This window comes from Astatotilapia calliptera, chromosome 16 (assembly GCF_900246225.1).
Source record: "Astatotilapia calliptera chromosome 16, fAstCal1.2, whole genome shotgun sequence".
In the NCBI taxonomy this organism is placed as follows: domain Eukaryota; kingdom Metazoa; phylum Chordata; class Actinopteri; order Cichliformes; family Cichlidae; genus Astatotilapia; species Astatotilapia calliptera.
This window is the reverse complement of record NC_039317.1, coordinates 28,901,009-28,914,805: the sequence shown is the minus strand read 5'-3', so window position 1 is coordinate 28,914,805 and position 13,797 is coordinate 28,901,009. Positions and strand designations below refer to the sequence as shown.

Below are 13,797 nucleotides of genomic sequence, written 5' to 3'. Positions count from 1 at the left end.
CAATGGGTTTAACTCATTCACTGCCAATGGCTGGCAGTGAATGAGTTAATGTTGGTACTTAAATAACATTAAATAACATTTATTATTTAATGCAACTCAATTATAGTTTTGTGAATTTGGTCCCATTTACTGTAAAAAATACAACAACAAAAAATCGTGTACTCTTTCAGGTAGGCCTAACCTGTAATTGACAGGTCACTACCATATGAGCCCACCGGGTTCATATTTCTAAGTCAGATCCACACACTCCCACTGGCCCCATTGGATTTAAAAAAAACAAACAAACCTACATGTCAAAGGCTAAAGGTTACATCCATCCTCTACATACAGTCTGTATTCAAGACTGTGTTGAAAGCTCTTAGTTTGTCATATAATTTGCCTTTTAAGGTCATTATGAAATGACAACAGTCTGACCAATAAATGACAAACCCAAACAACTGAGGTCATAATAACTGGTTCCACTTGATTAAATTATATTATCAAACAAACCACATAAATGTAAATTTGAAAGGAAAATGCCGAGTGTCCAACCATCGCACTTCTTGATTAAAACTCACTCCACCCATACATGTTAACCCTCTCAGGCCCAAATTAAGTTTTGTGTTGCTAATGCACAACCAAGTCCTGCAATGGTACTTCTGAGTAAAAAAAACTCATAAAACATGTATGTGGGGTAATCAGGTTGTTAGGTCTTAACTGTTGCAAATCTGCAACATCTGCCTGGAGAGGGTTAATGAACTGTGGTTAAGTACAGAACATCCAGGGGAAAAAGGAAAACTCCTGCCTGCTTCTGCTCACACAGCCTTGCAACTAAACCCCAGGCTGCACCACAAACATATGGAGCAGCTGTACAGCTCTCAGCATTGCAAACAAAGTGGTCAGCCACTGGGCAAGCTACTTCAGGCCAGGAATAAAAATAAATAGTATATGCTTCAGACATGTCTAAAAATAAAACGAGGGAGGCAGCTGGGTCTGAACACCGAGGACATGAGATAAAACCGGCAGAGCTACATTTCAGCACTTTGTGCATACTTTAAATGATATACAAACACTCTGTTTGCAAACTAGTCACTGACATATTGTAAATGATGCCTGTTTAAGTTATTTTAATACGTTTCCAACTGGGTATAATCTATCTTCTTGTTTTTTTTTTCTCTGTGGGAGTATCAGGACACTTCTTACTGCCTGACCACCGCGCTTCAGGCAGCAACAGTTTATGTTGAAACTCCCAGTGCCACTAAAGCATGATGGGAAAACAACACCTCACAGGAAGTTGCAAAATGTAGCTCTGTGAGTGAATAACAGGAGACTTGTTGCAGAGAGTAATTTCTGTGACATGTTTATTTACAAATGCTGATATACTTCTTAATTAAATCACACTTTCAAACAAAGCTGTTTACTGCTTGCCTGTGGGCAGTGAAACCAACAAACGGAGGATGATCGGGTTTGCTTAAGAGACCACAAAAACAGTTGTTGCATCAGGGAGCTCAACACCAACAGGGCACATAAAGTTTATTTTCCGATACTTGCTCCTGTTCCCTATTCATCACACTGCAAACCAGTCAAAACAAACAACCACATGTTCCTCTGTCACTCAAAGGAACATGTGGTTGATCATCTCAGTTTAGGATTCTTTTCCATTCATGTGATTTAATGAACTCAGGACAACAGAGTCACTACTGCCCATCATCAAAAGCTGTTACAAGTGATGCTTTGGACAAATTAAAAAAGACACAGTGACACAGTGTACTATAATTTAACCAAATATGGTACTGTAGAGGCGTGGTGGCTATATGCATGCAGTTATTGACAAATATGAATCTGATGTAACTGCGATGCTGAAAGGTCAGCAGGCTAAAGGGCCAAGAGAAGTGAAAAAAAATGTTACTGGTCATCAACAGATTTCAAGCACTCAGCCACAACAGTAAAACCACCCGTGTAATACTGCAATTCAGCTCTGACACCTCAGAGTACTGACATATGACCACTGGGGCTATCCTGAAGTGTTTGGCACTAGTATGTTGGAAGTGGATCCTTTGGGTCCTGTGGCAGCTAAAACATGACCTGCTGGGTTTTTCATAGATCTGTAGAAATCTGCATTGTCTTACCACACACCTCAGGCAGGCAATACCTTTACAGGAAACACAGCTTTGATCTAATGCTGAGTTTAAAGGAAGGAATAAATGTAATGAAGGAAGTGTGGTTGTTTTTCTTAAGAGGCTAAGAGTGTTTTTGTTGTGGGTCTTTGTGTATCATAAAATATGAGCTGCTTTTTACATGATGTTTGTTGCATGTCTGTTACCATACAGACATTTTGATCTCAAAGGGACTTCTCGGAAAAAATACAAGGTAACAAATAAAAAACAAAAAAATAATTCCAATGCAAAAGTGCCAAAAGCTGTAGTTTCTCTAATGGTCACTTGTGGTTCTGACCTCTGTGAATAGTTTCCTTATTTATAACAACTCCACCAGAGGTGGAAGCTGAGCAGGTTCGATATTATTAAAACTGTAAATTTGGCGACATGGATGCTTTGATTAGCAGGTGTGTCATCAGGTGGCTGTAGCTGCTAGGCCTCATCTCTGCTAATTTGAAAGATTGAATATATTTCTCAGCCATGTTTTTGGTGTTTAACAAAACAACCTGACCAAAAATGTGGCACTCATACAGTTTATGGATACAGCTTGTTAGCCAAGCATGCTAGCATTAGCAGTTAACTTAGATCTCCAAACTCAGGTCCAAATGTGGTCTTAATACATCTGGCTCCCATAAATCCACATGGTGGTGGCAAAAACACTAAAGTTGAGGTTTAAATTTCCCTACGTCCATCTTTTATATACAATATCTGGATGGAGCCTATGTGGTTTATGCACTTCCATTCACATTACCACATCTTGATCACATGCTTGACTGGATTAGGACTCGGAAGGTTGAAAACCAGCTGAACACCTTGGGTGCTTTATCATGTTTCTCCAGCGACAGTTAGCTCGCTGATAATGGTGATGTCCGTCTGAGTCATTAGCAAATAATCAGTAACTTAATGCTGCTGCATTATGCTGGCATAGCTGTACTGAGGGTTTTGGTCACAGAGCTGCTTTTCAGGATCTTCAGGAATTTGCAGATGTATCTTGCAGCGTTTTACATTGGGCCTACTCTTTTGGTCTAAGTGCAATCCCCCATCCCCCACCCACCCAAAAATCTACCTGATCTAATAACTTGCTATATCTGCACTCAATTACCCCACCCAAACCTCTCTCCAATTCCCACCTCGCTCCCTGAACTTCGGAGGAAACTCAGCCTTGTGGAATAAACAGGAAGGAGTTTGTGATAACAATCTACATTGGGCCGTGCACATGGTGATGTCATCAAGAGGAAACTAATACACACAGGCAAGCCACTTCCTTTTATGGAGACATGAGTCAGGCAGGGCAAACTGAACTGAAGCCAGCACTTTGTATATTCACATATCAGGAACTCCATCCACGTAATTGTTTATAGAAAAAAAATGTTTGAGTACTTCATGGTATAATGGGTGTTCACTGCTGGAAACACCTTAACTGAAGGGGTTTTAAAAGTGAAAAAACCTCAAGCGCCCAACTGAAATTGGGTGTTTATTCTGAACAGAGGCAGAATTACAAAACCGCACTATTTATTCAGCGTGCCTTTTGACTGGTGGCCTTCACTGTATGAATGTGTGCCCCCAGCATTAAAGATTAACTCGGCTGTTTCTGCCTGAGGGACTGTGTGGCTTTCTGGCCTGGTCCCTAGATGACTGTGTGGTGGGCTTCATCTTCTTCATCATCATCAGGGCTCAGACTAATCCACTCTAAATACTCAATTCCTTAAACGCTTCACTGAGCTTCTGAGATCCACGCAGGGCCAACCTGGCAAGTTAATCCCCAGTTTAGATTGTCTCTTTAAGCTCCTGCAGACAAGAGTCTCAACATAAAGCCGGACAAGCTGCTGTGGAGTAAGTGATGCAGAATCATGGATCTGGTACTGGTAACTGAGGTTAAACATCAGAGATATTCAGGGTTTTTGGTTTTTTTTGAGATTATTGGAGCCATTCTTCATAGTTTATACCAAATCATCAACCATTATGGCACAAAAACAGTTTTTCTTGGTATGCAAAGAATGTCACCTTTCTGCTTTTATCAACATTGAACAAGTTGTGCCATATCGGTTAAAGGCCAGGCTGGCTGATATTATCACTATTCCATAACACATTCTGGCGCATACATCATCTAGCACTCCTATTAAAAAGAAAACATTTGAAAATATCTTTCATGTCAATTCCCTTTAAGTACAAACCTGACTTATGATACAAAATGCAGGACGCCCACCCCTGATTTGTTGGTCTTTAAATTTTTGGTCCATCTCTTTCCAAACAGCGCAAGTGGACTCCTGAGATTTGAGCTTAATTCACAACAGGATATCATGAACATGTTCCAAGCGAGTACGCAATCATGGTCCTTTCAGACTTGGCTGGGACAGTTTCACATGCTTGTTCTCTGAAGTGATTTACAGTAACTTTGTCAGCTTTTCACAGAGGCAGGACTGTTCTCTAATTTAACCCTGAGAGATTCTAAGATAATACAGTGATAATCAATTACGCCATCACCTGGTATTCCTGCAGTGGTTTTACATATTGTCTACTGTTTAGCCTAATACGAGGCTCGAACCGCACAATATTTTTGTCAGTTACTCAGTACAGTGTGGCTAAGAGAAAAGACTACAATCAGTTATGCTTATGTTTCATGAGGTATCTGATGACATCGAGAAGGAGGCTTTAGCAAGAAATTTCTAGGAAAATAATCTAAATAGACATCTAATCTAATAGTATGATACTTCAAATCACAGTACCACCTTCTGTACCAGTAACATCTTTCCACTTTTACTCTCTTTTTTCCTGCTGTACCCAGACACAGCCTCAGGAAACTTGTATACATAAGGGCATGATGCACACCTCCTTAAAGTAGTCTACTTCTATATTGGGAGGACTGCTGCTCCAGACCAGCAGCATTCCAACGCAGTCAACTTAAAGGAAACAGTGATCTAACCACAAAGTTCCCAAGTCAGTAACAACGTACTCCTGTTTCCACACACACACACACACACACACACACACACACACACACACACACACACACACACACACACACACACACACACACACACACACACACACACACACACACACACACACACACACACACACACACACACACACACACACACACACACACACCTTTTTTCCTTGTGTCTGTGAGAAGCAGAGAGAAACAGATCTGAAGAAGCAACATGTCAAAGCAGTTTTTGTCCTGGAAGCTTAAACAATATTAGATGTGATGTAATTAACATCATCATGTAGAACAAACTGCAGTGACATAATATCTTGGACATCCTGAGTAAGAAATAAATTTCATGGTAATAAATCCAGCAGATGTTAGTTTGGTGTGGACTAAAGTGCTAAACTGACCAACACACAGAGTAATGACTGGAAAAACTACAAATCAACCAGCAACTCTGCACTAGTTTTTATAGCTGTACTTACTACAGGCGACAAGTTTTCACTTGCACTCAAAGCAATGACAATTCAGTTTGCTCCTTCAGCTTTTCTTCTACTGCCAAGCTAAAACATTTTTAGCCGCATTAATGGAAACAATCCAAGAACAGCAAGATCATTTCTGTGCTTAAATGGGCGTGTGTGTGTTCCCTACCAACAGGGACCATTATATCCTTTATTTAGTCTCTATGAGAACAAAAATCTCCTTTTCAATTTAATTCAATTCTACCTAAATAAACACAAATCCAGCTGCTGTACAAAAACAAGTCAATGTTTTAATGGGAGGGCCATCTGATTATATTGACAAAATATTCTTAAATGTATTTAGATTTTTTTCCCCATCTGTTCAACACACCAATGTGATTTACTATCAGACAGTCTCCTCGCTCTTATTTTGAAATTATCAATCATTGCAAAACAGCTATCTTTATCCTTTCCTGTCTCCTGTTTCTTTAGGAGATGGCTGCTCAGGTAATTGTAACGGTAGTCCTCAATGTCATTCAAGATGCTTCAGACAAACTCCAATTCGAATGCCTTGGTCTAAAGGTTAGTGAAGTTTCCCCTTCTTCTGCTCTGGAGTGACTCTCTGAACTGGATGGTTGCTTTAACCAGAATCTGAAGCAGGTGGAGAGCTGGCACCGCTTCACTGAGCTCATCAAGGCTGCAGAGCAGAAGTTGGACTACCAGAGTCATCCACAGAGTGAGGAACTTAATTACATTATATATAGTCAACAAGTGACATTATGTATTAACTACTTCAACAAAACAAGGCAGTTGCTGCAAAACAGCTTTCAACAACTTTTAGTACAAAGTCCAAAGCAATCACAAGGATCAAAAGTAGCATTTCTCAATTTTTAAACTCAGTTGCACCAACTGTAACGACCTCTTATGGTTTCAGGTCCTTCTGTAGATTATTCTTCGAAATGGGACCAGCGTATAGCAGCTGGCATTAAATTAAGAGTTGGAAGGTTAGTAAGGACACCTTCAATCTTCACCTTCAAATTTCATCCAACTCTGATGCTAAAAAAAAAGCTGTAAAAGCAGCTGAAATGTTTTTTTCTGCCTTTTTATCGTCAACAATTTTGGTCCTGAACTAAAAATGCTTATATTCAGTTCACAGTTTGCACAGAACCATGTTTACATTCTCTGTGTTTGTAGAATCATTCAATGAGCCGTCTTAATTTCTCACCCAGATCTTGCACTGAGATGTACTCAGACTTCCAGCTGTTAAAACTGAGCTCAGTGGGCCAGGTCTGACAGCTGGCTGTTCTGAAACAAGCAAAGTATCTGAAATAGAGTTGACCTCATTACATTATCAGATTATAATGCGAATAATGATTCTGAAGGTCAGCTCTATGGACCTCAATTGTTCATGTGTGTGTTAATCCACGTCGTCCAGATCAGATTGAGGAATGAAAACTAATAACCTCAAAATAGTGAGTGAGTGTGTGTGAGAGAGAGAGCAGTAAATAACCTTGGCTGTACTCTGCTACTTGTCATGAAGATATCAGCCTCTGTTTTGACTCTCCAGCACCTGACTGGAATTTAGGAATACAAGCTGCTTAAACTTACAGTCAATATTTATCAAAGGTGCTCTCTACTAAAATTTAACAGAATTCACAGGCCAACTAAGTTCACACAAACAGACTCAGGTACGTATTTAGGCTCAGGCACACAGAGCTGGGTGTAATCTTTGGTGTAGTTCATACTGCAGAAAAGTCTTTACCACAGTCTGTTTCTGGCCAAATTCCAGTGCTCCTATCATAACTGTGAAAATCGATAGTAGACCAACCTGAGGGGAATAGCTGGTACACTGGGGGTAAAGGTACATAACACACGTCACTACAACTTCAACAAAGTCAACCCAGACTGTCCAATTATGGCAAAAAAACCATAATAACAAGTATTATGATCAATAATTATAATAACCATTATTTAAAACAATTATTCATTAACTCCGTGATTTGAACTTTAAAGTTAATTAGTATAAACTGCCGATTAAAGATCATTTAAAACCTTCTGAAATTAACTATAGCTGTTAGCACAAAGTGAAGGCAAAAGTGCTACAACTTTATTTCCACATCTTTTTCCTGCCTTGAAAAGACGTAAACTGAAGCTAAACATGGGCCAGTCTGTACTTTCATATAACACCTTTGTTAACCAAAATAATGGTACAAAGAGTAAGTGTAACCTGTATGCAACAGTGTTGAAGAGAACACTATTATTCACAGCAGGAGCCTGGCAAAAAGTAAAACCTCCTTGTTTTAGTCTATATACTGTTTTTAGCTGGATAGTGTAGTGGTAAGACCACACACCTTTGGAGCCGAAGTCGCAAGTTTGATTCCCTTCCAGTATCCAGTAAGGGTCCTGGCTAGGCCCCCCATGCCAAACACCAAGCCCTGGAATGGCGCAGCTACTTCTGCAGCCTGTCACAGCTCAGACACGACGCATTTCACTGCATGTTGTACTCTGTATGATTGTATATGTGACCAATGAGGCTTGTTTCTTTTTGAATTACAGTCAAAGACAGCTTGTTAACAATTTTATGCAGTCAAATTTGTGCTGATGACCTCTGGTTCAAAAACCTAGAAGAAGAACAAAATGTAAGCAGATGATGGACTGACAGTTGTAGATAAACAAGCTGAAATCACTTCCACTAACATGCAGTATTACAGGATTTGAATAATCCTTTTTACTAAATTGTCCTCCGAGCTTTATAATCAACTCATCAGTCTCTAACGACCAAATTAAAAAGCTGCTGCAGGTTAAACCAGCTTATAACAAAAGACCACAAGCCTACACCTAAGCGTGAGGAGAAAACACCCAGTGTTTTCTTTCCCACTGGAGCCACCCATGTGACATTAATTTAATCAGTTTACTCGTGACTCTCATTTTGAAGCTCTTCCTCAGATTCTCAGCTGGGGAAGCATCTCATTGTCAGTGTCTTTGACATTGATCACCTGCCTCTGTAAAGACGTTGTTTGGAGATCCACTACAAGCTTGAGCACTCTGAGAAACTACAGAGCATATTTAACAGTATGTATATATAACAGATATAACAGTAACTGTGGACATATTTTTGGCCAATCAAAAGTTCTCTAAAGTCTGAACACTTTTGAAAAGCTCAGTTTTCATTGATCCAAAACGCCCTTTAAGTGTATATTTATTAAAATACTTGTGTACATAGCATTAGTTGAGAAGCAGCTGATTACATCGGTCAGGTACATATTTGTCAAGAAATACTAATAAACTAAAAGCAGAGGAGAAATTTATAACTGAGAATTTTTCCCATCCCCACTGATACAAATAAAATCTAAAGCTTCGGGAAACACGACACATCAACAGCTTGCTAATATCTGCTGAGGTCGATGGGAATGTTACTTTAAAACCAAAGTATTGCCCAAATTAAAATCTTGGCCTGATGACACCATCCTAACCAAACTTCACTCCCACAGCAGAGACAAATTTCAGCTTCATCGTGGAAAAGTTCAACTCAGTGGGATTGCTCTTCGGCCTCTGTGGGTAATAACTGCTGAGCAAATAAGCATTTCAAACCAGTGTAACATGAGTAAGCTAAATCAGAGTTGACAGAGGTTGCTGTTAGAGCAGCCAGATGACAGACTTCAGTTTATCTGCTTGACTGACTGATACCCTCGACTCTTTATCACAGCAGAAAACTTTGATTGGTCACACTACAGCAAGTGTAAGTGGAGTGTTACGATTAACATGAGCAATCACCCCGTTTAATTCAAGCATCCTCCTGTGACTGTGAGCCAGCACCTGTAACTAAAGCATCTACATGGAAATCATTTTCAGGGTTTCTTTAGTTCATAGATTATTTTACTGTAATCAAAAGAATATAATCACAATATTTAAGATTCAATATCACTTTCATTAAGGCAATTAATTTAATCTATCTTATTACGATTTAAAGAGAGATCGCCCAGTTCAGCGTGCCATCCTCTATCCTTGCGCTACAGTACAAATTAATGTTTACAGCATGATTCAAACTGTTTGACAGACACAGGAATCAGATTCCCTTAAAGCACAGTATAACTAATGCCCTGATATCCATTCCTCACATTCCTTCCTGCTGTCTACTCTCCTCCCATTTCTTCCATAAGTAGTCAAGTTTGCAGTACTGACAGTTTCCTCTCACTCTCTAATACTGTAAATGTACAGGATAATATTTCTGATAAGCCGCAGCTAGCTGGCTGCACTATCTTGTGCAGAGTCTTTCTTCCTTTCAGGCTTGTGTGACGGCCAGCTGGCGAGCAACAACCACCCTCACCCCCCCACTCCCCACCCCCACCCACAGACTCGCTCTAAAACTGGGGTGCAGCAACAGCTGATCTTCCAGGAGCATCTATTTTTAAAGCTTCTTTGCAGAGTAGGCCAACTCATCAGCACTGACATACCATTCTGTCAGAGGACAGCCAGTGAGGGACTCGACCCAGCTGCTGCTTAAAGACACAGAAAACAACCCGCCGCCGTTCCTCCCAACCCCGACAAACACATGCGATTCATCCATCACGGACAATCTCCTCCTCGGAGATACCGTATCTGCTGCTGATGCTTCATGAGCTCCGTCAAGCTCCTCTAACGTCAACCGGGTAACACTGCTGCAGCAAGAAGAAACCACTACCAGCTACAGGAATGTGCAACCTCAGCCTCCCCACAGCAGCGTAAACAGTCAAATAAGCAGTAAAGAGAAGATAACATTCAAACACTCCAACTGCCCAACCATGGCCATTCACGGTTTTGAAGAAGAATAGACGAGAGAGTGTGACTGTTAGAAATGATATGCAAATTCACTGAAACATCCGGGTTGTGTTAGCAAAAACCCAACTTCCTCCTAACTGAAGACAAGTGGCTCTGAATCATGCTCAGACAACAGAGAGTTGAGGTTTTCTATGCTCACCGGGAGCCGCACAGAATATGAAAAGTTATTTTCAGCAGGGAAAGTAATAAACCGAATGTCTGATCCTCAGTTTTTTCATAAATAAAGAGAATTACATCCTCAAAGGGGCCACAGTGTTGCTTAGTAACAATAAATGTCTGGTTTTACCGTTTCTTGTAGTTCATCTTGAAGCTAAATTTTTATATCGATACTTAGCTTAAGGTTTACACCTCAGAGGAGCAAAGTGTTCGCTTCAAACAGGTTGGCTTAAGTCCTGAAGACCCACTGGGCATTACTTCTCCTATAAAACATTAGATTTATCCTTCACTCGCAGTCTCATAATAACAAAAAGGATTAGGAACTTTGAAGCAGCATAAACCTGTCATAACATGACTTCGGCACCTGCTAAGAAACAACAACGTGCGACTGCCAACTACAGTTCTGTAGTACTGAAAGAGACCTCAACAATTCCTGCAGGTCAGCACATGAAATAATTTCTCATGTAAGTAGAGCAAGCCATTATAATCAGCTGTGGATTACAATTATGGTTATGTTGATAGAATTTATAATAATTTGAGCCTGACTGACATACCGGGAGGCTAGACAATATTGACAGATGTATTGTACAGTGTGGTGGAAGCATTTTACCATAAAGATTTGGTAGAGCTGTCCTCCTTAACCAGAACTGCAGTCTTTTTTTGTCCATCTGAAATTATTTTATACTATATATGTACTATCAGAAAGATGACGTAATGCTTTTGTGTTCATTAGGGCTGCCACAAACGATTATTTTGATAGTCGACTAGTCACCGATTATTTTTGCGATTAGTCGACTAATCAGATCATGCATCCATTGGACGTAAAACGGACAGCTTATTGCACCAGCATGCATCTGCTCTTAATAACTATCATTAGCTTACAGTTTAACCTGAGTAGCGAAAGCCGGCGGTGGGTTTGAAAACGATTTGCCGGGAGTCCGGTGTTCTCACACGCTCTAGTGAGCCTTGAACCCCGGCTAGCTATCGAGCTAGTGGGTAACAGACATCCCGAAAACATAGCAGCGCTTTTGAAAATATGTGGCGTCTTGATAAACTGAGCAGACATTTGAAGTGTACACAGCTACATTCTCGCCTGAAAATATTTTAAACGTTTATTTTGTGACCCAGAAAGAATAATAAGTGTAATATTAAAACTAACCAGCTGCCGCCATTGGCAGCTGGGCCACACTATGAATTCTGGGATAGGTTGGGCCACGAAGTATACACCCGACCCATCCTTCAAATCTGGGGAAATGAACCGCACATTTGTCGGAGTCTTCGAATTTGGACAGTTTTCCTCGTGTCGCTGTAACGTAATCGGCCTACAAATGCGGCCACAGGAGGATGCAGTTCCTGAATTTGGACACAGCTATGATACCGGACACAGCTTCTTCTTCTTCGGGGTTTAACGGCAGCTGGCATCCTTGTACATGCAGTGCTGCCATCTTTTGCTTCAGTCCGTTATTACACTCTTAAATCCTACTACTTATTCCTGCGTCTTTTGGGATCTTACAAAGCTTCAAACGACACGTCGACTATTAAATCAGTCGTCAACGATTTTGATAGTCGACGTAATCGTGACTAGCCGACTAATCGTGGCAGCCCTAGTGTTCATGTTTATAAAAAACTGATCATTAGCCAAGTATGGCAGGAACATAAATTCTGTAAAAACGTTGCACTAACACCAGTTGGAATAATGTTGGAATAATGAATCAGATGCTATTCTGACTCACTGCACCACCATGTGGTTATTACGCAACCTCCTAGCCCTTTTCAACTTCAGCTGATATCTCTGCAACACAATATATCATAGCTGTCGCCATTCTGTTTCACTTTAGAATATATTAAACTATTTATGCAGATGTTTTTTTTCACAAAAATACCTGAACTTACTGTGTCTGAATTACAATGTGGGAAAATATTGCTCAGGGGGCCAGAACCAGCTGTCAGTCATCTCAGCCTGACCCCTTATGTCCTGAAAGGGAAGCTAAACCCCCAGCCTCCAGCCAAAAAATAAATAAATAAATAAGGAAAGAGGCATTGTCTTATTGATTCATAATAAACTGGTATTTCTATCTTTACTCAATTTCAGCATATGTCACTCCACATGTGTGTAAAAAAAAATTTGTGATGTGATGAAATTAGTCCTGAGTTTTGCTAAACTCCACTATGTGCATCATGTTAAAAATCAAGCTGTTCACAAAACGTGTTCCTTTCCTTACAGGGGCCCAGACTGCCCTTAGCTGTGGCAGTTTGACCAGCCCTGTTCAATAAAAACCACGTTTAAACTCCTGTACAGTCACCTAATACCCTCTGCACAGAAATGTGAAAATTGCAGCCAGCAAATATCTACACTGCTGATGAAATACCGATTTCATGAGGGGCCCCGTGTCCCACTGGAAACGCCCCTGCTGCAGCGGTATCAGGTGAAAGGGATGTTCAAAAAAAACTGGGGACAATGTCTGCGTATTTTTAACAATGACCAATATTACACATGTGGAAACACTAAGTCAGACATTAAACACACAAATGTTTTTTTCATAAGGAACAAAAACGCGAACGCGCCTTTAAGTGTGATTAAGTGTGATTAAATAGGTTTGGGGGCTCTTTAAAAGTTACATTATTGCTTCCAACCCCCCTCAGTAAAGATTTATTGTCTCCCCTTCACTCACCTCTCTGGCTATGAGGTTCAGGGCATCGTCCTCTGCCGTCGTTTTGTCCTTTTTAGTGGACCTTTTCCGTCCTGTCCCCTGGGTCCCCATGTCGTCCCCCTAAACGCTTAAATCCACTTGGTGCCGATTAATTCAGACTTCGGTAATCCACACAGACCCGCGGCTCGTGCGTTTCATGTGTTTCTACAGATTTCAAGTTAAAGACGCGGAGTCAGTGACACAAACCCGGGCTGCCTGCTCCGGTTCTCAGCGTGCCTCATTGTCATACATCCGTCTTCACACTTCTTCCTGTGTTTCTGCAGCGACTCACGAGCTCGCGACGAGTCTGCTTCACAAAGCTGCGCGCTGTCTCCACGTGCAGCGGCGCATTCAGGTCACAAATGATCACCTGAGCGTCGCTCCTGTGCTGTTAGGGTGTTTCTGACCCTGTCACTGTAAACATAAAAGAAGTAGAAGATTATTTTTGTAGAAAAACCACAGTGTGAAAATATGATTGCAGTCTCGTTCTCGTACAGCAGCGTTGTGTCTCCACCACCTGTCGGATTCACTGCAGCAAAGTCTCCCTGAAAAACTTCAAAGGTTGTGCTCCGGCAAGCTGCTTTCACATGTTGTCGGAAACATGG

General features: G+C 40.8%; 1 protein-coding gene across 13 annotated transcripts in view; it reads right to left on the bottom strand.

Moving 5' to 3' along the window:
* Positions 1-13,797, bottom strand: part of lrrfip1a (leucine rich repeat (in FLII) interacting protein 1a) — a 49,014-nt gene extending 35,217 nt beyond the window's left edge. For 12 of the 13 annotated variants that reach the window (XM_026145465.1, XM_026145466.1, XM_026145451.1 and 9 more), the window contains exons 1-2: positions 13,688-13,797; positions 13,175-13,606 (exon numbers count right to left, since the gene is read on the bottom strand). In XM_026145465.1, coding sequence (XP_026001250.1) covers positions 13,175-13,264 — 90 coding nt within the window. In that variant the 5' untranslated portion in view covers positions 13,265-13,606; positions 13,688-13,797. The remainder of the gene's footprint in view (positions 1-13,174; positions 13,607-13,687) is intronic. The other variant, XM_026145452.1, reaches the window with a different exon arrangement.